The sequence below is a fragment of the Taeniopygia guttata genome, chromosome 5 (assembly GCF_048771995.1).
Source record: "Taeniopygia guttata chromosome 5, bTaeGut7.mat, whole genome shotgun sequence".
NCBI lineage: Eukaryota > Metazoa > Chordata > Aves > Passeriformes > Estrildidae > Taeniopygia > Taeniopygia guttata.
The window spans coordinates 11,922,562-11,943,597 of record NC_133030.1 but is presented as its reverse complement, the minus strand read 5'-3'; the positions used below and the strand labels follow the sequence as shown (position 1 = coordinate 11,943,597).

Here is a 21,036-nt window from a genome sequence, read left to right as displayed (position 1 = left end):
TCTTTGCTTTCTCTTTTGAAGGATTCACTCCTTTGCTATACCTTCTTCTTATTTTCAGGCTTCAAAAAGAAAAGAAAAAAATATATACCTTAAATGGTCTCTCTCTCTAAAATGGAATATACTGGCATGCAACTAAAGTTCAACAGGTTCTTTCTCACAACTGAGTATTTTAAATATCTTGACTGAACTTAATCTTTAACTAAACTCCCAGTCTTGGTACTACTCTCAGGACACTTTACATTGTCTCTTGGCCGGGATAACCACTAATCACACTCACACCTATGGTCTTCTGTTCTCTTGTTCTTTGGCCTAGGCTTGTTTTTTTTTTGGAGTTCTTGCTGTACTTTCTAGGCTTGGACCCCTGCTAAGTCTCTCCCCAATTCTTACTTGGCCTTTTGCCCAAACTTCTTACTAGGCTTAGGAAGCTTGGTCTCCCTGCCGCGATAAGGTCGAAAACTCTTAACTTTGGCCAAGTAGCCAGCAAATCCCGAGGGTCCCTCGAAGATGAACCCCCAAATTGAAATTAACAGGGCTTGTGCCTTTATTAATGTTCAGCTCTTGGGCAGAAGGTGTGCAGAGTCTGGCCCTGGAGACTCCATTGCACACTGGTAGCTGGAGGTGAGAAGGTGTGCAGTCTGTTGCTGAAGTCCCAGCAGACCGTCCTCTCACCTTTCCTCCTGGCACCCTGGTAGCCGCAGGGTGAGGGGATGTGCAGGGCCTGCTGCTGAACTCCAGCAGCAGCTGTCCCTCTCCTTCCCTCTTGGTGACATCAGGAAAAGCTGTTCCTTTGTTTCTGCTTCCCAGGCCGAGTCCAGTCTGGTCCTCTACAGGTTATGGTGACAGGTTAGACACAGACCAGGGATGTGGTTCCCTTTTCCCCAACCAGCGCACCCATCCAGCCCCTCCACTGTGCCCAGCCTTCCATTTTAGGGGTGTTTTCATCCCCAAAACCCCCACCCATGATTCCACTGGTTTATTTTGCATCCTGGTCCTAGTGTGGGTAGGGTTGTAGGTGATTCCCAGGAGCAATTAGCTAATTAACATTTCAATATCAGTACTTAGCTCAAGCCAGCAGTGTCCCAGTATTACCATGGGAACCAGGAAGGCACTTTTGTTCATAACACATGAGACTCGCAGCGAGTGGGAATCGGGGGGTCGCAGCCCCCATGGGGTGCCCGCACCCAGCAGGGGGATGCTCCCAGGGATGCCCGCGCTCATCTTCCCGGGACGATCCCGGGGATCCCGCCCCTGATCCCAGGGATCCCCGTGGGGTCCGTGCCTGCGGGTAGCGCCCCCCTGCGGACCGGGCCGGGCGCTGCAGCCCCGCCGCTGCCGGGCGGGAACGTACCATCCTCGCAGTGGGGGGGGAGAGGTCGGGGGGCGGCTCCGCCGAGGCCCGCGTCAGCAATCCCTCTGACCCCTCCGTCCTCCCGGCCCGGATACCCCGTTCGGTTCCGCCTCGCCACCGCCCCGCTCTCCCGCTGCGCAGGGCCGGGGGCAGGGCGGAGGGCGCGGCTCCCCCCCGCGCCCCGCATGGCCGCGCCCGCGGCGCCCCGCGGGGATGCCGGAGCGTTGGCATGGAGACGCGCGGCGCCTCGGCAGGCCCCGCCCCCGGGGCGCGTCCATTGGCGGAGAGCCCGCGGCGGGCGCGCTGCGATTGGCCGGCGGGGCCGTCGCTCCCCGGCGGGGGCGTGGCCTCGCGCAGAGCCCGCTCATTCATTCCCCCCGCGGGCGCGGCGCGGGGGGGGCGATGCACCGGCGGGCCCGGGGCCGCCGAGCCCCGCACCGAGCCCCGGCCCCACGAGCCGCAGCCGCCCCGCGGCCGGCCCGGAGCGCGCCGGCTGGACGGGCGGGGGGCCCCATGGGCCGGGGTTAGCCCGGCGGTGGCGGTGGTGGCGGCGGCGGGGGCGATGCGGGCGGCAGGATGCCGCGGCTCCCGGTGAAGAAGCTCCGGAAGCAGCTGAAGCTGCTGCTGCTGCTGGCGCTGCTCACCTCGGCCGCCTGGTTCACCTACCTGCACATCAGCCTGGTGCGCCAGGGCCGCGCCCTGCGCCTCCCCTTCGCCTACGGCAAAGGTAACGGGGCGGGGGGTGTCCCCGGCAGCGCTCGGAGCGGGGCCTCGGGGGACTTCGGGGGTCCCTGGTGGGTGGTGGGTCTCCTCCGCCACTCCGGGGTACCGAAGCATCTGGGGTTTGGTGGTCCCCAGGGTGTGCCAGGGCTCTCCCCCGCACTGTGCTCTCAGAGCACCTGAGGTTTGGGGGTCCCCGAGGGGTTTGAGGGTCCCCCTGCCACGCTGCGGACCCGGAGCAACCCCCCCTTTCCAGCGCTGGGTTTCTGTCCCGCGTCACCCGCGTGGGTTTGGCGCGAGCGGGACCCCTCCGTGGGCTCCGCGCCCCGGCGTTGGACCTTCGGCAGGAGGGGACACCCAGGAGGGCCCCCAAACCGGCCGGGGCGTTTGTCGCCCCCCTCGAGCCGCTCCGTCCTCATTTTTCCACCCGCTGCCTTGGCTGAGATGACAAAGAGGCCATTTATAGGCGCTCGCCGCTGCTGGAAGGGACAATCTCTTCTTTCCCATCCCTTCCCAACGGTTCTCATCCTTTCCCAACCCTCCCCATCCCAACACTTTCTCAGCCTGTACTTCTCTACTGTAAAGAAAACAAAATTCCTTTCTTCTCCCTCCCTCGGATAACGGCTGGGATGGATTCCGGGATGCTCCGGAGGGACAGGTGCCCTGAGGCTCGGTTCGTGTCCAGTCGCTCCCGGTTTTCCCGTGGCAGATGTCCCTGGGCTGCCCGGGGACACACAAAGCCACTCGGAATATTTGCCGGGTGAAACTCGAGCCGTGGCGTTCTCGCTGGGACCGACCTCGCCCAGCCCGTTTTGTCCTAAAAAATGCGGAGGGGATAAGATTCGGCGTCCGTGGAGGGAGGGAAAGGCTTTCCCGAGGGGGTCGGAGCGGTGCCGGAGGCTGGCAAAGCCTCTAGGCTGGAAAACCCAAAGTTTCCGAGCCGAGCAGCAGCATGATCCTGCAAATTTTTGGGCCTTATGGTAAAATCGGGATAATGCGAATGAGCGAGACAGGAAATGAGGCTGCTGAGGGAGGGGGGGCGCCGGGGGCCGCCGGTTCCCTCCGGGATCCTCCGTGCTGGGAAAGCCGCAGGTTCTGCCCGGTGTTCCCGGGGGGTTTTTCCCTGTGTTCCCACCATCATCCCGAGGCGCTTCCCCCTGGCCCCGCCGCTGTCCCGGTGTTCGGGACGGCCATGTCTGGCCTCGGGCAGGGGGAAAAGGGCTTGGGCTCGCTGTCCCCATCCCTGGGAACACCACGGATCGGGGTCCCCGCGGGTGTTGGGGGGGTGAGCCGTGTCTTCCTGCGGGGAGGATGCACAGGGAGGGATGGTCCCAGGTGCTGAGCTGCCAGGTGCCTATCCCTGCTCTCCCTGCATCCCGGCCGCTTCCTCGGGATGCTCCAGAGGGAAGGCAGAGGTTTTGCTGTGGAAAGGGAGGGGGTGCAATGGCTGCAAACTGGGAATGAGGGGAGCTGGGCTTTGCTGGAGGTGGGAGGTGGGAAGAGAGATGGGAAAGTACGTTGGGTGGGGGAAATGTTGCCCCTTGCCGTGGGGAACACAGGCACCTTCCGTGGAGCGGTGGGGGATCCTCCAGGGAAAGCTGGATCCAGCTGGGATGCTCCTTGCACTGGGATTTTCCAGTGGCCACCTAAAGCCCGGGTGAAGGTGTGGGAAAGGCAGAGTTTAGGTCCCACTGGGCCTTTTTGGACGTGAGGTGGTGGAATGAGGTTGGGGAAGGGTTTGGCTATGCACAGATGGACCCTCATCCTGCTGCTGCCAGAGTGGGAGAGGCAGGGAGTGTTTTAGATGGAATGGAGTGAAAAAAAAAAAACCCCAAAACAAACAAACAAAAAACCCCAATAGATCATAGGAAATAAACTGTGTTAAGGAAAAAACTTGTTGCAAGGGTCTGGGGGAAGAGCATCACCCCAAGGTTCTGTGCACCAAAAGGAGTTTGGAGATGATTTTTAGATTTGGCCACCATGAGCCAGGACCTGTCTGTCTGTGCCAAGGGTGCTGCCTGGTTAATTAACAAGAAAATAGGTTAATTACTCATTAAACATGATGTCAGTGAGCAGCTGGACACTCTGGAGGCTGCAGGTGCAGGGCATGAGGCTTTTAGGTAGTTTTGAGGGCTGTAAAGTGGGGAACACCCAGCCACGTGGGCTGGGAGCACACTGGGATTATCCCAGGGCTCCCTGTGTCCCCTTGCCCTTGGAGCATCCAGGGGCTGGGCTTGGAGCTGTGCTGGTCCCTGATAAAACACCCCCTCCTCTTCCTCATCTTCTCCAAGTAGATAATTACCCTTCTCTGCCTAATTGAACACACGGATTCCTCACTGGAAATAATGAGGCCATTGCAGTGCTCTCCCAGCTGGAAACGGGGATGCGCCAGGTGGGAAGGGAAAGGATGAAAAGGGAAAAAAGAACTGGGAAAAAATGATAATAAAGCCCTAAAGGGGCTCGCAGTGGGGCTGTGGGGTTTGGGATTTAGCATGGCGTGAAGTTTTGGGGGATTGGGGGAGCACGGGATGGGTGCTCAGGGGTGCTAAAGGCAGTTCAGGGATGAAATGGGGCTCTGTCTGCCTGCTGCACATGGCAAGGCCTGGGGCACCCCTGTGCCATGGTCCAGAGGGCTCCCAAACCCCCTGATTCTGAAAAGTGGTGGGATGGATGCTCTGTGTCCTGCCCTTGGCTGTTCTCCCCCCAGGGACCCGTCTTTGGGGAGAGCAGGAGGGAGAAGGTTTGGGATAATGTGTCCCCTCCGCGATCCATCTCTGCAGATCCTTTGATTTGAGTTGGGAGCCTGGGATGCTGCAGCCTCCTGTGGGGCTCATCCTTTTTGTCGGGGATGCCGGGAGCAGGGAGGGAAGGGGATGAGGAGAGCCCTGTGAAGATGAAGGGCAGTGGGATTTGGGCTGGGAGCTGCTTTTTCTTCTGCTGGCATCACCCCACTCTCCTATCCCTGCTGGGCAGGGCTGGTTTCCCTGGATGAACCCACGTGGGGTCCCAGTGCCAGGGAAAGCAAGTCCCATCCCTGCTGCTGAAAGGGAATTTTGGAGCTGGGGGAATGGGCTGGTTTGGGTGTCACTGGGCTCCTTTTTCCACATGGGAATCCCTTCCCAGACTGCCCCAGGCTCCATTCCCTGCTCCTCTGAGGTGCCCAATGGGAAGAATTTGGCAACTGCCTGGTTTGGGTTTTTCAAGGGCAAAAATGTGCCTCTTCAGAGGCACCAATGGCTTTGAGCCACCCCAGAGTGGCACCTGCACCCAGCCTGGCTGTGACCCAGCCCCCTTGGCACCCAGAGGGTCCCCAAAACTGTCCCTGGAAGCCAGGGGAGGTGAGGGATGGCTTTTCCCAAGCACCAGGAGCTCTTTGCATTGGTGTTTGGAATCTTTATCCCTCCCAGCACTGCCCTGGATCTCCCTTCTGTCCCTTCCCTGTGCCTGCAGCTGGGGCTCTCCAGAGCTGCTCCTTGGGAAGGGCTGAACAGCCCCCTGGGGTGTCAGTGGCCTTGGCACTGGCAGGACACAGGGATTTTGGCTGGGTGAGGAGCCAGGTGGGAGCCAGCTGCTGGAAGAGGCTGGGAAGCTGGATCTGGGACGGTGACCCCACAGGCAATGTGGACTTCAGAGGCTGGAACGTTTCTGGGGTGAAATGCACCCTAAAATTCCCAGCATTTCACGGTGACCTTCTCCAGAGGCTGCATCCCAGGAAGCCAAATCTTTGTGCTGAGGGCTGTGGGTTGAGCATCATCCCTGTTGGGATGGGAGCAGGGTCTCGTGGGAGCTGCTCCAGCTCTCTCTGGGGCTGAAGCAGGTGGGACTGAGGGGCATTGGATGCACAGCGAGGGAAATGGGGGAGGTCTGGGAGCTGTCCAATCCCAGGAGGGATTTCAGATGCTGATTGTGAGCATGGAAGTGTCGGAGCTGCCTCTCCCGGTGGGTGTTTGTCAGCTGGAGTGGTCTCATGGCAGCTCCATTGCCAGCCACAGCGATTCCGCATCGATTTCCATGGCTCCAGCTGAGAGGGCTGCCACGGAGTGGGAATGGAGGAGGCAGCAAAAATCCCCCTCGCTCCTCCAGTTCCCTCAGCAAGGCAGTGACAGGTGCCAGCAGGCAGCGGTGCCCGAGGGAGGCAGGGCAGGGGTGTCCAGGGATTGGTCCTGTGCCCCCATGGTGGTCACAAACCCCATTCCCCTCGGCCCCAGGGGTGCCACCAGCTGTCACCCAGCCCGTGCCACCCTCCTCTGTCCAGGGGTTGTGGCTGGGATTTCTGTCCCGTGTGGGATTTGTGGTATTGATTCCTTTCTGGCTAATTATAATTACTTAACACCCTCTTAGGAGGCTCCTGCAGGGATGCTCCTGCTCCGAGGGGGAAAATTTGGGAATGGAACCTCTGGGTTTAAGGAAGGCGCCACCACCACCTCTGCTGCAGCTGTGTCGGGGTTTAAATGTCACCTCCCCCCCTCCACATGGCAGGGCTTGGAAAAGGGCCAGGAGAAACCCCGGCCTGGAAGAAAAGGGCTGTGTTTGGAGCTGGCCAGGAGGAGGGATGTGAAAGGCTCTCTGTGCTTCCCAGCAGAGTTACAGGGCTGGGATAACGGGATGCGCTTCTCCCACGGGAGGCATCGCTCCATGCCCTGCCTGGGTCCCTCACATCCCCAGGATGAGGATCCTGCCTCCCTGTCTGGAGGCTGCTGTGACTCAGAGCTGCTTTGTGCCATGGTTTGTGCTTCCTGCCCCCTCCTCGCTGCTCCCAAAGCATCAGCATCACTCCAGGGAAGAGCTTTTAGTGCTTCCATCCCTTCCCTGAGCATCCCCATCCCACAGGCAGTGGGCCCTGCTTGTCCTCAGACCTTCCTGGTCCCTGTCCTTCCCTCTCTGGTCCTTGAGAAAGGCTGCCCGAGGGAATGGACACAGCAGTGCTGCTCTGCATCCCGGTGGGATGCTGGGAGGAGCTGGAATCCTTCTTCCTCCTCTTCTTCTCCTACCTCTGAGCTGCTCCTCCCACAGGGCTGTGGTTGGGACCAAAGGAACTCTGGATTTTTGGGAGCAGTGATGCTCATTGGCACAACACACTGCCCATCCCCACCCTTTATCCCCATGGCACTGGTTCCCAGGTCCCCACAGCCTGACCAGAAGTCACTTTCCAAAATTTAAATTGCCAGGGAATTGCATGGAAGCCCAGAAGTCTTTTCTGGAGCGTTGTTGGTGCTTTTGTCCCTCCCTGGATGTGGGAGCCCCTCAGAAGGGATGGGGAGCAAGCAGGGGGCTCGTGGCTTTGGGACCTGAGAGCTCCAAGGATGAGCCTGCCCAGCCTGGATTAACTCCTGTTTTTTACCCACTTTATATAGAATAATCTCCCACCAGTTCGCAGCCCTGACATGGAGGAGGGTGAAGCAGGATGGCCTCATCCAGCCATCCCTGTGGATGCTGCAGGGATGCTGCTGGCTCAGGTTGCCATGCAGGGAATTTTGTGCCTGGCAAATCCCACAGGATCCCACGGGAGGCAGGTTTATCTCCTCCAAGGCTGGGAGAGATTCCCTGAGCGGGTACCACGGAGCCACTCCCACCTCCCAGGTCTTCTGGGAGCGCTGAGCTCCTCGTGCCCGTGCTGGATCAGCACGGTGGGACTGGTAGGAATGGTGGGAATGCCGCTGTCCGTGTGCGCTGCACTGGCTCCAGTCCCACTCCCCATCACCCTCCTGCCCAGGGAAGAGGGATGGCTGCGGGAATGAGGGGAGGGAGCAGCCTGGGGAGCTGCCAGGAGTGAGCTGGGGCTGCCAGGGGCTGAAGAATGGCCGAGAGCAGAAGAAGGGGCTTTAGAGCTTAATTTCCTGTCCCTGCCGTGGGGATGGGATTTGTGCTGCCATCTCCAAGGAGACGCCGGCTGCGCGGCCGCTGGAATACCAATGGTGCAGGAAGCGTGTGGTGGGGGGCTCCAGGCACCCCAAACCCCTCCCTCGCTCTGGCAGCTGCTGAGGTTCTTCTATTTTGGGGAGTGGGAGCCCCCAGAGCTAGCTGGTGGTGGGAAGGAGGGTGTGGAGGGACAGGGTGTGACCCCTTTCCTGCAATTCCCATGGTGGGGGGTCGCTGCTCGGCGCACCCTCATTGTCACGTGGGGGTGGCTGGTTTTTGGGGAGCCACAGGTGTTTGTGGAGGTGGCTCTTGGACACCCACCTTTCCAAGCACTGCCTTGAGCTTCCCTTGACTCTGGATTGAACTGTGGATTCCCCTGGGTTTTGGGGGTGGCAGAAAAAGAGGATGTCCCCCCCCCCAATAACATTTTCCAAGTCTGCACTGTTCTTTTTGAGGAAGTGGGAGTAGGTTAAAATTCCCTGCCCAAGGAAAAGGAGTGCAGAGGGGAGTCAAAAGTTTGGAATAATTAACTCAGCACAGTAACTGAGCTGATGGGTCTGGGAGCAAGGTTTTGATGTGACTGATTTTGAAGTGGGACATGGTTTGAGGGGATGATATCTGGGAGGGTTTGGGGCTGGTGTGCTCTTGGCAGAGCTCTGGGAGAGCTGGGATTTGGAGGTGCAGGAAGCAGGGATGCATCCCTGAGGATGGAAGGGGTGCAAGACCCCAACAGCTTCTCCCAGCATCTCCTATGTAAAGGGCTGGGAGCTGTGGGGGGGTGTAATTAAACCTGCTGCTGACGAGCTGGTGCAAAGCTGCTTAGTGCAAATGGAATGAGGGAAATTGCAGCCGGGGTCCCCCTGTGTCACCCCCCTTTCCATGTCCCTGTCCCCCAGTGCCAGCACCTCCCCTTCCCGGTGCTGGGGAGAGGGGTGTCCCCAAAAGAGGTGCTGGGGTGGGGGGCTGTGGTGTGACCCCCCTCTGCTCCCCTGGCAGATGGAGAGAGGCCGGGGGAGGTGACGGATGGCGGGAGGCGGCCGGCGGCGGCGCGGCGCAGGAAAGCCGAGGATTCCAGCGAGAGCCGCGAGGAAGATCCGATGGTAACGGGGCGGGAAGGGGCCTGTGGTGGTCTCTGCTCTCAGAGCAGAGTGCTCCAAGTCTTGTCCAGAGAGGGGATCCAAGGATTTGGGGGATACATCAGAAGCTCTGGTTCTGCCCAGCAGCTCTCACAGTGGATAAACCCTCTCGTATCCCATTGAAGCTGTGTGGGATATCCCCCCCAATATCCCACATATGCCCTGTCACAGCTTCCCTGGGAAGGGCCCAGCTTCATCTGCTCTGCAATTCCTGCTTTTCTGTGCAAAGCCAGCTGCTCTTGTGTGTCCTGCTCTGTCCTGGAGTGGAGAGCCACTACACCCCAGGTGGAGCCTCCAAGCAGGAGGCACTGGGAATTGCAGCCAAGAGGACACCCTGCTGTCCCCTGTCCAGCAGGTCACCAAGGCCCTGCTGTCCCTGTCCAACCTGTTGTCACCAAGAGGCCTCACAGCAGGGCAGCCAGGTGGGATGGCAGGAAGGGGAACCCACGGGGTGTTCCCTGCCCTATCCCAACAGTGGGTCACTCCTCAGAAATAAGGGACAGATGGACCAAGGAGGAACCTCAGGTTCCCAGAGGAGGCACAGGCTGGTAAGGACAGAGGTCACAGCAGGAATTGCATCCTGGCTTTTCCTGGCAGGAGGGAGAATACTTCCAGTGAGCCTGGCACAAAACCCTCCCTCACGAGGTCTTCCAAGGGCACTGCTCCCTCCTCCAGGGCTCTAATTAGTTTGTTTAGGCAGTTTGCTAATTATTTCCCTGGCACTGTGCACCCAAAAGGGCTGTGCTGTGGTGACAGTGCTGTGCCTGCCCTATGGGGTGGAGGAAGAGGGAGGTGATGCTGTGGGGAAGCTGAGAAAGAGGGGAATGCTCTGGAGGGGCCCCAGAAGTACCTGGCTGTTCCTTGTCACCCATCAGCAAGCTGGAGGCAGGTAAATGCTCACTTAATCTCTAATTTACCGAGATACAAGTAATGGGATTAACCTAATCCCCTTTAAAGGAAGAGGGAAAGTGGAGAGGCATCCAGCTGCCTTTGTTCAGGATGTAGAGATCACCTCTGTGCTTTTAGAGAGAGAGCCCAAAATTCCAGCAGCCCCCAAGACTGGCCAAACATTTTGTATGAACAGAAAACTCACTGTTTTGGAGCAGTTTTGGCAAAGGAAGGGAAACAAGTTTAGCTGGAACATTTTGAAACTGCTGCCTGGGACACCTTGCCAATATTTTTGTGCCTCCTCCTGCTTTCCTTTGCCGTGAGCCGTGAAATCTTTCACCTTGGTTTGGCAAGGCTCAGCTGAGGTGTTCAGATCGTGGAATCCTGCAATGGTTTGGGTTGGAAGGGATCTTAAAGCCCATCCAGTTCTAGCCCCTGCCATGGGCAAGGAAACCTTCCCCTAGCCCAGGTTGCTCCGAGCCCTTTCCAACCTGGCATTGAACTTTTCCAGGGATGGGACAGCCACAGCTTCTCTGGGCAGCCTGTGCCAGGGATGCACAGACATCCCACGAGCACAGGAGGTGCTGGCCCTGCTCACCCACGCCACCTCTCCCTCTGTGCCTCCACAGAGCGACGGGCAGGACGTGGATGGCTGGTTTTCCAGAGGCCAGCGTTCCAACCGAGCCAGCACCCATCCCAAACTCAACCTGACCAAGCAGGCCTTGCCCTGGAACGAGCAGGTGGGTGTGGGCAGCAGCCTGGGAGGGGATGGAGGAGGAGGAGGAGCCCCACTCAGCTCCCTCTCTTCTCCCACAGTACAAAGGGAAGGCAAACCTGCACGTCTTCGAGGACTGGTGTGGCGGGGCCGTGAGGCACCTGAGGAAGAACCTCCACTTCCCGCTCTTCCCACACGTGAGTTCCAGGACCGGTGCTCAGGAGTTGGTGGGAGGGTCCACCCGTCCCTCCCTGGGTCTCCACTGCTGCTCAGGGCCTTGGCTTGCAGGGTTTGGCTTGGGGAGGTGATTCCCAGCTGGAGGAGAGGTGGGTGGTGATGGGTACCCTCCGTGGGTAACGTGGAGGAGGTGATCCACACCCGTCTCCTCGGCAGACCCGCACCACGGTGAAGAAGCTGGCTGTGTCTCCCAAGTGGAAGAACTATGGGCTGAGGATTTTTGGCTACATCCATCCCTTCAAGGATGGTGAGTGATGGAGCGTGGCCTTTTCCCCCCTGCAGCAATGTGGAGACGCTGTGTCCTTCCCCTTCCTGGCCACAGGAGGACAGAAAGGCTTTTGGAGGTGGTCTCCAAATCCTGGCTCCTGGGCAGGAGGGTCCTTCTGGAGCAAAGCCCCTTTTTCCTGTGGCTTTGAAGGGAAGCAAAGCCCTGATCCCTTCCAGGACAGAGACATGACATGAGGTCTGGGGTGATGGTCCCATCCCTGTTCCCCATCTCACCACGAGGCAGCAGGACCGAGCCCACGCCACCAAGGTCTCTGTGTCCCTCGTGGTGACCCTCTCCGTGTCTCTCTGCAGGGGATTTCCAGTTTTCTGTGGCGTCAGACGACAACTCAGAGTTCTGGCTCAGCTCCGATGACAGTCCCTCCAATTCCCGACTGGCCGCATTTGTGGGCAAGGTATGGCAATACCTCTGCTCCAGGGGGAAGGATGCATTTGTGGCTGTGCTGGGGGCAGCTCTCCTGCCTCTCTGCTCCTTTGGGAAAGCCAGGCTGTTTCAGCCTGCTCCCATCCCTGGCCAGGCCTGGCTTGGCTTCCAGAGGAGCCCCTTGGTCCCTTCTTGGTTGGAGCTGCCAAAGACCAGGAGATTTAATACTTACTCCCAGATTTTCTTGGGGTTAATTCCTGTAATGGGAAGCTGGTGGGCTTTGGTGTGGTGTCCTGCTGCTCTCATGCTCCTCCTTCCTTCCCAGCTGGGCACGGAGTGGACGGCGCCGGGAGAGTTCACCAAGTTCAGCTCCCAGGTCTCCAAGCCCCTGCGGTGAGTGTCTCCGTGGGGACCATCCCGTGGGGATGGAGTCCAGGACTTGCTGCCTCTGACCTCCCTGCACCATGGTCCTTTCCCTAAAGGCACCTGGGGCTGGGCTGCACCCCGGATCCATGGTTTGAAAGGGCAGGTGATGAGGTGGGGACGGGGATGTCACAATGTCCCCTCAATCCCATAAAAGCCCTCAGCAGTGGATGGGGGAGCAGACACCCTCCCCACTCCCTGTTTCCTTGCCTCAGGAAGGTTTTACCCACCCGTGGGCAGGACAGGGAGGCTTTCCCAGGCTGGCCCTGGGCTCTGACGGCTGTGTCCCCTCCCCTGCAGCCTCATGTCCTCCCGACGGTACTACTTCGAGCTGCTCCACAAGCAGGATGACCGGGGCTCGGACCACGTGGAAGTTGGGGTGAGTAAATGCCCACCCCCCATGCCAGGCTCCTCCCAGGACCAGAGAGGCAGTGCCAGGGCTTTTCCCATGTGTGTCCCCCAAGGGCTTTGTCCTGGAGCAAAGCCAGGTTTCCCCCTCCACGGCTGCCAGTAGGGACAAGTCAGTGTCACTGGTCATTCCAGCACTGGGATGCATGGAGTGCTGTTCTCCTTTCCTGCTGGTGGTCTTTGGGCAGCTGAAGGTCCTGCTATGGACTCCCATGGGCAAGAAGAGCCCAGACAGGCAGGTCCCACCTTGCTGGCTGCATCCCAGCAGTGGGAGAGAGGTGGACGAGGCGATGGAGCAATTCTCTTGTTTTCTTCTTTTCCCCCCTTGGAATTACCATGGGTTTCGAATCTGAACTTGCCTGCCTTGGCAGCACAGCCCTGGCAAAGCCTGGAGTGTGTGTCAGGGGCTCAGGCTGGCTGAGGGGAAGATGTTGGCTCATTAGCAAAGGTTTCCTTTCTCCCAAGAACTCATTAATCACTGGAATCAAACTGGTGCCAACAAAGCATCAGGGAGGCTGGCAGCACCCCTTCCTCGCTGGCTGCCTCCCTCCTCCCTCCTCTCCAGCCCCTCTGTCCCGATAAAATCTGCATTTCTTTGGGCAAAAACAAATAGTGGGGAAAATAAATAGATGGGGGAGATGTTTCTGAGATGGGCTGTTTTTGCTGGAGGGAGGCAGCAAAGCCTTTCAGCCATGCAGAAAAACCTCTCAGCTGTGCAGGGAGAGACAACAACAACAACATCCACAACAAAAGCAGGACCCTGATGTGCCTCACCCCGGGGGCATTGAAGGGCTTGTCCCGACAAGGGCTAGACTGGCTTTTAAAATGCTGGAGTTAAATCAGGGCAGGCAGCTCTGGAGACCCTCTTAAATCAAGGCAAAGTCTTCTTTATAAAGCACTGGAGTGAGGAAAGGAGCCCTTTGGTCACAGGACTTGTGACAGTCCCAGAGGGAGCCAGCATGAGTCTCTATCCTTCTCACAGGAGCCTTTTCCTCTCTAACCCTGCAGGAATCCCTGATAATCCCAAACCCTGCAGGAAATGGGGCAGGATCAGCCCTCTCTCTTGCTCTGCTTCTGCAGGGAAGTTTCTGGGAGCTGTGGGCAGGGAGGACCTGTCCTGGGGTGCTGAGGTTGGGCAGCTGCATCCTGACCCCTGCCACCCCCCTGCTCATTCACCATCTCCTTTTATTTGTTTTCCCAGTGGCGAGTTTTCCTCCCTAGCCTGAAGTTTGAGGTGATTGACTCCTCCTACATCTCCCTGTACACAGGTAAGGGCCAGGTGCCTCCTGCAGCCACAGCCAGCAGGTTCTCTAGGGGCTGCATGTGCTGGGAGAGATGGGAAGGAAAGCAGAACCTGGCAAATTGGGTCCTGGGGGCACATCTCAGCCTCTGAATCCCCCCACTGGGTTTCTGCCTTGTGTAAGGAGGGATGCAGGGGCTGCAGTGGGTAGGAGTGATGCTGGGAGCAAGATGAGATGCTGCTAAAAATGGGATGTGGAGTTAGCACACCATGGAAGCACAGCTCTGCTGGTGCTCCAGCCTCGTCCTGCCTGCCAAGACCCCTCTGGCTCCAGGGCCTGGCCCTGAGTTACGAGGAGCTGTCGTGGAAGTGGGGATGGATGGCACAAGGTTTAATTAAATCTATAGATCTTCTGCTTCCTGCCCCTGCCCTGGCAGCAGGAAAGGCCTTGATGGATGGGTCCTGCCCTGGCGCTCCGCACGGAGCGGGAGCAGCCATCATTCCTGCTCTGGGAGGTGTCGAAAAGGAGGAGGGGGCAGGCGGCAGGCAGGATCCGTGGGGAGAAGAGGGATGAGGGGTGCCAGTGCTGCTGATGCAGGTGCCCATGAGATGGATGATGTGCAGATAAATCCCTGTCCCTCAGCACTAGCTATTCCTGCTCCTCTTTCCTGCTTCCTAGCTCCCTCAGACCCAGCAGCACCCTGAGGCAAAGCCATGTCACCCTTGGGGAGCCCATCCCTGCTGGGGGCTGCCAACAGCAGGCAGAGCTCCTTCCTTCCTTCCTTCTTTCCATCCTTCCTTCCTCCTTCTGGACTTTTCCAGGGGCTTCAGCCTAAACCCAGCCAGCTGCAGGGACACATTTGGGAAGCCTTTCCCTGCCACAAGGAGAAGAATTTGGGGCTTGGGAAGGGGGATCCTGCTTTTCTGTGGCTCTGCAGCAGGGAAGGGAACACCCGTGGGAGGCAACTTGGAGCATGGCCGAGGTGATGGGAGCAGGGTGACCTCCTGTGGGAGCCTGGGGGCTGGTTGGTGGCCAAGGGTGACACATGCCACCCTCATCCCTGGGTAGGAGGCAAACCAGCTCGTGTTGCAGGAAGGACATCCAAGGTTTAACCCCTCTGTCCTTAGGAGCTACATCCCTGAGCATCCCCTCGTTTTTGAGGCCGTGGTAATCAGAGCAGGAGGCCTGGCTGGGATCAGCCGTGCCGTCATCCTCATTAGTGGATGCAGTAATCATTAGGCTGATTAGTCACAGGGTCTCAGAGATGGCTGGGAGGGCAACACTGCCTTCCCCAGCAGCAGGAGGGATTGGGAAAGGCCCCTTGGAGGATGCTCCCGGTGTGCCCGGGGGTTCAGCCTGGCCCTGTCCCGCAGATGAGTCGTCCCTGAAGATGAACCACGTGGAGCACATCCCACAGACCTTGGCCAGCCACAGCGGGAGCCACCTCTGGGAGGCCCAGCAGGACGAGCACGGGGCCGACATGCTCAAGGCCGACCCCAGGGACACGTTCTTCCTCAGTAAGTGCCTGAGGATGCATCCATGCAGATCCCTGGTGGGCTTTGGGGGAGGAAAAAAGGCTTCTGTGGGCACCTGGCTCATCCCTGCCACCCTCTGCCCATCTCTTGAGTGGAGGCATCTCTGCTGGGGTCTGTGGGAACACGTTGGGATGCTTTGGGCTTCTCCGCAGCCCCTGCCATCGAGGCGTCCCGCGTGGAGAACGTGCTGGTGCCCTGTGCCTACAGCCCCACCTACGTGGTGAAGGATTTCCCCATCGCCCGCTACCAGGGCCTGCAGTTCGTAAGTGACTCCCTGGGGACAGGGCCACGCTCCCACGGGGACATGGCAGAGCCCTGGGCAGGGATGTTGCCCGGGTAAAATCCAGCAGGAAGCATCCCTTGCTGGAGGGTTGGGCTGAGCTTGCACGGCTCAGCCTGAGAAGGTTGGGGTTAAATAGCTGTGTTTAAGGTGCTGGGGGTCACTTTGGTGTTGGTGGTGGCCTCGGGTCCCCAGCTCCTCAGGGTGACATGGCACCATTTACCTGCCAGGTCTACCTCTCGTTCGTGTATCCCAACGATTTCACACGCCTCACTCACATGGAGACAGAGAACAAGTGCTTCTACAGGGAGTCCCCCCTCTACCTGGAGAAGTAGGTACTGGGGGCTGGGATCTTGGGGTGCTGCGCAGAGGGGGCTGATGTCAGCAGTGCTGAAATGATGCATCTTCAGCCACGTGTCCCTGTCCCCCATGGAAGAGCCACCCCAGGCTGGCACTCGCCCCATCTCCCAGGCATGCAGCAGCTTGAGGGCTGGCAGTGCTCCTGCATTTGGGAACCTCCCCGCACAAATCCCCTCGCACCTCCCTTCTCCCGGGCCCTCACCCTCCCTCTCCACCCCCAGGTTTGGGTTCTACAAGTACATGAAGATGGATGAGGAGGAGGAGGATCCGCGGCAGCGAGCGTTTCTCTTCCTTGGCCCTGACAGTGAGTCACCGGCACCGCTGGGCACGGGGCCGAGCTCCCGGCATCCTCACTGCTGGCAGCTCATCCCCTCGGAGCTGTGGCTCCTTGGGATGACTCCAGCAGTGCCAGAGGCTGCAGGAGGCCTGGGCTGTGCCGAGCAGCATCCCTCAGAGCACCCCTCCAAGCGTTCTGCTTGGCACGACAACAGGGCGGTGTGGGGTGTGTGAAGCAGGACACTGGATTGGGATTTGCTCTCCCTTCAACACCTCTTGAGTTGGTCTTGGCAGTGGGCAGCAGGAACCAGACCCAGCGTGGAGTCTGAGGATGTCCGTGGAGCTTGGGGCTGCTCCTGGGGAACCAGAGGCTGTTCAGAGCCTGTCTTGGTCAATTTGCAGCTTGGCAAAGCCCTGGCAGGTCGGGTCTGCTCCTGGATGGAGTGGGATTGGTGCTAAGATTTGAGGTGGGGATAAATGGCAGCAACTGGAGCTGCCAGCCCTGTGTGGGTATCCCCTGGTGCCCCAGCTCTGCTCCCTCACCTCAGCCACTCACAGGTTCCTCCTGCTGGGATCAGACTCTGCCTCCTCGTCTTGGCCTCAGGGTATTAATCTCTGCCTTCGCTGCCTAGATTTCCTGGAGGATGAGGAGGAGGAAGAGGAAGGAGTGGACAGGCCTGAGCCCACAGACACCCCTCCCAAGGCCAAGGAGCAGAGCTTTGGGCCGGCACCCAGAGCCAAAGGGAAGGATCCCACGCCGCTCACCGGGGATTACGGAGATGACCTGGACTATTACAGCTTCCGCCGGCAGCGGGGCCGGGCGCAGGCCGAGGCGGGCACCCCTGGGCAGCTGGGGACGTGGGGCACGTCCAGCCCCCCGGCCGCTCTCCAGGGGGATCCCACGCTGGAGCGGGGCCCGGCCCGGGCACTCCGTTGGCTGCCCCAGGATGAGGGCGAGGAGGATGAGCTGGGGCTGCCGGCGTCTCCAAAGCACCTGGACCTCCAGCCCCACCTCTCCGTGCCCATCTTTGGTGGCAAAGCCAAAACGCCGGGTCCCGGCAGGCCAGCAGCTCCCAGCGAGGACAAGAAGCCCCGGAAAACCCCGGAGAAGGTCTACGTGACCCGGCTGCAGCCTGGGAAACGCAAAGCCCCGGCCCAGGAGCCGGCCTTCCCAGGCATTTTCCTGTATCCAAAGCCCGTGAAGAGAGTCCACCTCCGCTCCAGGACCCCGCAGAAGCATCCCATCACCCCCAGCAAGCTCCGGGCCGTCCCTGGCCGCCGTGGCCCCTGGCTCCTGAGCAACATCTCCAAGGAGAGGGACCCTGCCAGGCGGAAGAGCGGCAGGAGGTGGGACCGGCCGCCCAAGCAGCGGGTGCTGCCCGGCCTCCTCGCCCTGGGGACCGAGGGAATCTTCAGCCACGAGGACACGACCCCTGCTCCGGGCAGGACAGCCGCCACTGCCGACTACAACTCGTCCGAGGCCGCCCGCTCCGAGGGGAGGAGGGTGACGTCCTTTCTGAAGGTGTCGGAAACCACAGCGTCGCAGCAGGAGGAGGGGAAGGGCCAGGAGGAGGAGGATGAGGAGGAAGAGGTGTCGGATTATTCTTACGAGGCGGGGGAGCTGCAGCAGGCCTGGCTGGAGGACTCCATCAACTGGCAGCGGACGTTCAGCGTCAGCTCTGTGGACTTCGAGCTGCTGCGCTCCGACTGGAACGACCTGCGCTGCAATGTGTCGGGAAACCTGCAGCTGAGCGAGAGCGAGGTGGTGGACGTGGTGGCCCAGTACATGGAGAGGCTCAACGAGAAGAACGGGGGGTACGGAGGGAGTGGGACGCCGGTGGGAATTCAGGGGGTTGAGTCCTGGATCGTGAGAAGCAGAGCTCAGGATGATGGCGATTTCAAGGCTTCTCTTTTCCCAGCAGGATCTACACCCTCCTGAGGATCATCAACGTGGAGAAGCGGCGGGACACGGCGCGGGGGAACCGGTACCTGCTGGAGCTGGAGCTGGCGGAGCGGGGCCAGCGCACGGTGCGGCTCTCCGAGTACGTCTACGTCCTCCTGCACCAGGGCAAGCAGGATGACAGCACCGAGGCCAACCCCAACGGGCTGACCCTGGGGGCCACCGAGCCCCAGCCCAGTACCTGGAGCATCCTCTATGGAAAATCTGTCCTATGCCGGCCACTGCGGCTCAGCTGGAGGCAGGACGTCATGGTGCACTTTGTGGTGCCGGGTAGGTGACAGCAGGACACGGCTCTCCGAGGTCTGTGCTGCTCCCTCAGCGTCCTCCAGCGGGATGAGGGTGTCGCCTCCTCTCAGAAGGGGTTGGTTTGACTGGGGGGAGGTGCTGTGGGTCCCCGCTGCGAGCCTGAGGGATGTGTTTTTGGCAGTGAAGAACCAGGCCCGCTGGGTGCAGCAGTTCATCTCGGACATGGCCGGCCTCTACGGGGCCACGGGAGATGCCAACTTCAACGTCATCCTGGTGGACTTTGACAGCGAGGACATGGATGTGGAGAAGGCCCTGCGGGATGCCCGGCTGCCCCGGTAACTCCCAGCCTGCAGCTTTGGGGTCTGGGGGGCTCCCTGTGGTGGGACAGGTGCTCAGGGACAACCTGCTGCTCCTTCCCCACCTGCGCAATCCCTGCCTCGCTGCCCCCCCCCCTCCTTTTTGGGGGATTAAACTACTTTTCCTTGTGGATTTGGGGGTGCAGAAACTTGACGCTATAGGAGGATCCTTATCTTAGGCTGTAGCACCTGGGCCTCCCTGAGAAGGCATCTTTCCCCTTGTGGTGTCCCCTCCTGGCTGTGTTCCTGCTGTCTGTCCCCAGTGCTACCTCTCCTGTCCTCTCTCCCCAGGTTCCAATACCTGCGGCGCACGGGGAATTTCGAGCGCTCTGCTGGGCTCCAGGCCGGTGTGGACATGGTGGAGGTGAGTGGGGACAGGGACAGCTCTGGCTGTGGCTTCTCTCCTGGGGCTCTTCCTCTCTGATTCCCCTGACCCACGTCTGTCCCCTCCCAGGACGAGCACAGCATCGTGTTCCTGTGCGACCTGCACATCCATTTCCCTGCCAACATCCTGGACAGCATCCGGAAGCACTGCGTGGAGGGGAAGCTGGCCTACGCTCCCATCGTCATGAGGCTGAGCTGTGGCAGCTCCCCCCGGGAGCCCAACGGTGAGCAGGGACCTCTTTCCAGCTGGGCACACCCCAAAACCAGGCCATCACCTGGTGCACCTCTGCAGGAGGTGGCACGGATGGGGCTGGACCCGTGCTGGGGGTTGGGATGGGGAATCCTCATGTGTCCCAGGTGGTGGGGAGAGCACAGAGGGGATGAGATGGGCATTTGGGGGTCCCCCCACCCCTCAACCTCATTGCTCCCCCTGCTCCAGGCTACTGGGAGGTGAATGGCTTCGGCCTCTTCGGCATCTACAAGTCGGACTTCGACCGCGTGGGAGGGATGAACACGGAGGAGTTCCGGGACCGCTGGGGCGGGGAGGATTGGGAGCTCCTGGACAGGTGAGCCAGGATTCCTGCAGCCTGCAAACCCCCAGGAGCAGGGTCAGCCACGTGGATTTGGGCACATCCATCAAGCTGGCTGGGGGCTGGATGTTGGGGCAGCGAAAGGGAAAACTTCCCTTTGGGAAGGCCACGTCCATTTGTCCATCCATCTCTTGAGCCCCATCCCTTCCCTTCCTCCATCCCCCGAGCCCTGTCTCTTTATCCCTCCATCCCTTGAGCCCCATCCCTCTTTCCTCTATCTGCAGGGAGCCCTCTCCTTCCATCCCTGACCCTTGTCCGTCCCTCCATCCCCTGAGCCCTTTCCCTCCATCCGCAGGGTGCTCCAGAGCGGGCTGGAGGTGGAGCGCTTGCGCCTCAGGAACTTTTACCACTACTACCACTCCAAGCGTGGCATGTGGAACACCCGCAGCAAGAAGCCCTCCAAGGACTAGTGCCCGACCCCTGGCACCTGCCTGTCCCCCACCACCACGGTCACCGTGCCACCACGGGGGCCACGCAATGCCCGCTGCGGTTTTCCTGGGGAGGGGGAGCGGGTGGGGTGGTGGTGGTTTGGTTCTCAAGGGTCTCATTTAGTCAGCAATGAATTCGTAACTCCTTAGTGCCGGTGGGTCCTGGGGGTCTGTGCCGGGCTGGGGATACCGGAGGTGGAATTGTGGCATCCAGGATCCCTTTGCAAGTCCCTTTCCTGCATTGCCCTTCCCTAAAATACCCAGTACCTTGTCCTGGTGTCAGGCTGGGGAGCTGAGCTTTGGGGAGGGGCTAAGAACCCACTGAGGCTGCCCAAACCCTCCTGTTCCCCTTCCAGGACCCATGAAGGGAAGGGGGGTCTGGCACTCGGGACACGCTGTGGGTGGGGGGCAGAGCCCTGAGGCTGGCACTGCCCGTGCCGGGGGGGGCTGGGCTGGGGGGGACAGGCAGAGCCTGGAGCAGGTACGGGCAGATGACATTTCCAAGCTAATTTCTGTGAAATTATGAGGTAGGAAGCTGTTTTCAGGAAGTTTTTGTCTGTTTGGTTTGGTCTTTTTTTTATTCTTAAAAAATTAAAATCAATGTCTTGGCTGAGATTTCCCTCTTCTCCATCACCCCCACAGCTGGACAGGGATGCAGGGCATGGGAGCCAGGTTGGTCTTTGTGCCCTGGCCCCGAGGTTCTCCTCTCTGTGGTGGGATGGGCAGAAGCGTTCCGTGCTGTTTCCATGCAGGGAGGAGGAGGAGGAGGAGGCAGCACCCTGTTTGATGCCCGGCCACACGCCCGGGCTTGCTGAGCCTCCGCCCCACACCTGGGCTCCACCCAGCTCCAGGGAGGGCTGTGCCGGTTCCCTGTGCTCCTGCATGTCCTGGCACACTTGTCCCTGCCCACCCCCGTCCCAGCCCTGTGCTGGTGCTTCCCCTCACCTGTGTCTGTTTGTGGTGGGTGTCTCAAGGGTTCTGTCGTGTCCCACCCACT

General features: G+C 59.9%; 1 protein-coding gene across 1 annotated transcript; it reads left to right on the top strand.

Annotated features, from left to right (window-relative positions):
* The first annotated feature begins 1,738 nt into the window (after positions 1-1,738).
* On the top strand, positions 1,739-20,654 carry B4GALNT4 (beta-1,4-N-acetyl-galactosaminyltransferase 4). Its single transcript, XM_030273622.4, has 20 exons — positions 1,739-2,075; positions 8,924-9,027; positions 10,581-10,691; positions 10,768-10,863; positions 11,060-11,150; positions 11,483-11,583; positions 11,878-11,945; positions 12,276-12,354; positions 13,585-13,651; positions 14,998-15,141; positions 15,312-15,421; positions 15,670-15,770; positions 16,021-16,103; positions 16,708-17,890; positions 17,998-18,305; positions 18,463-18,616; positions 18,929-19,001; positions 19,092-19,245; positions 19,461-19,587; positions 19,907-20,654. Exons 1-20 carry the CDS (start codon positions 1,925-1,927, stop codon positions 20,019-20,021), a joined length of 3,420 nt encoding a protein of 1,139 aa, XP_030129482.4. The 5' UTR covers positions 1,739-1,924; the 3' UTR covers positions 20,022-20,654.
* Positions 20,655-21,036: the final 382 nt, after the last annotated feature.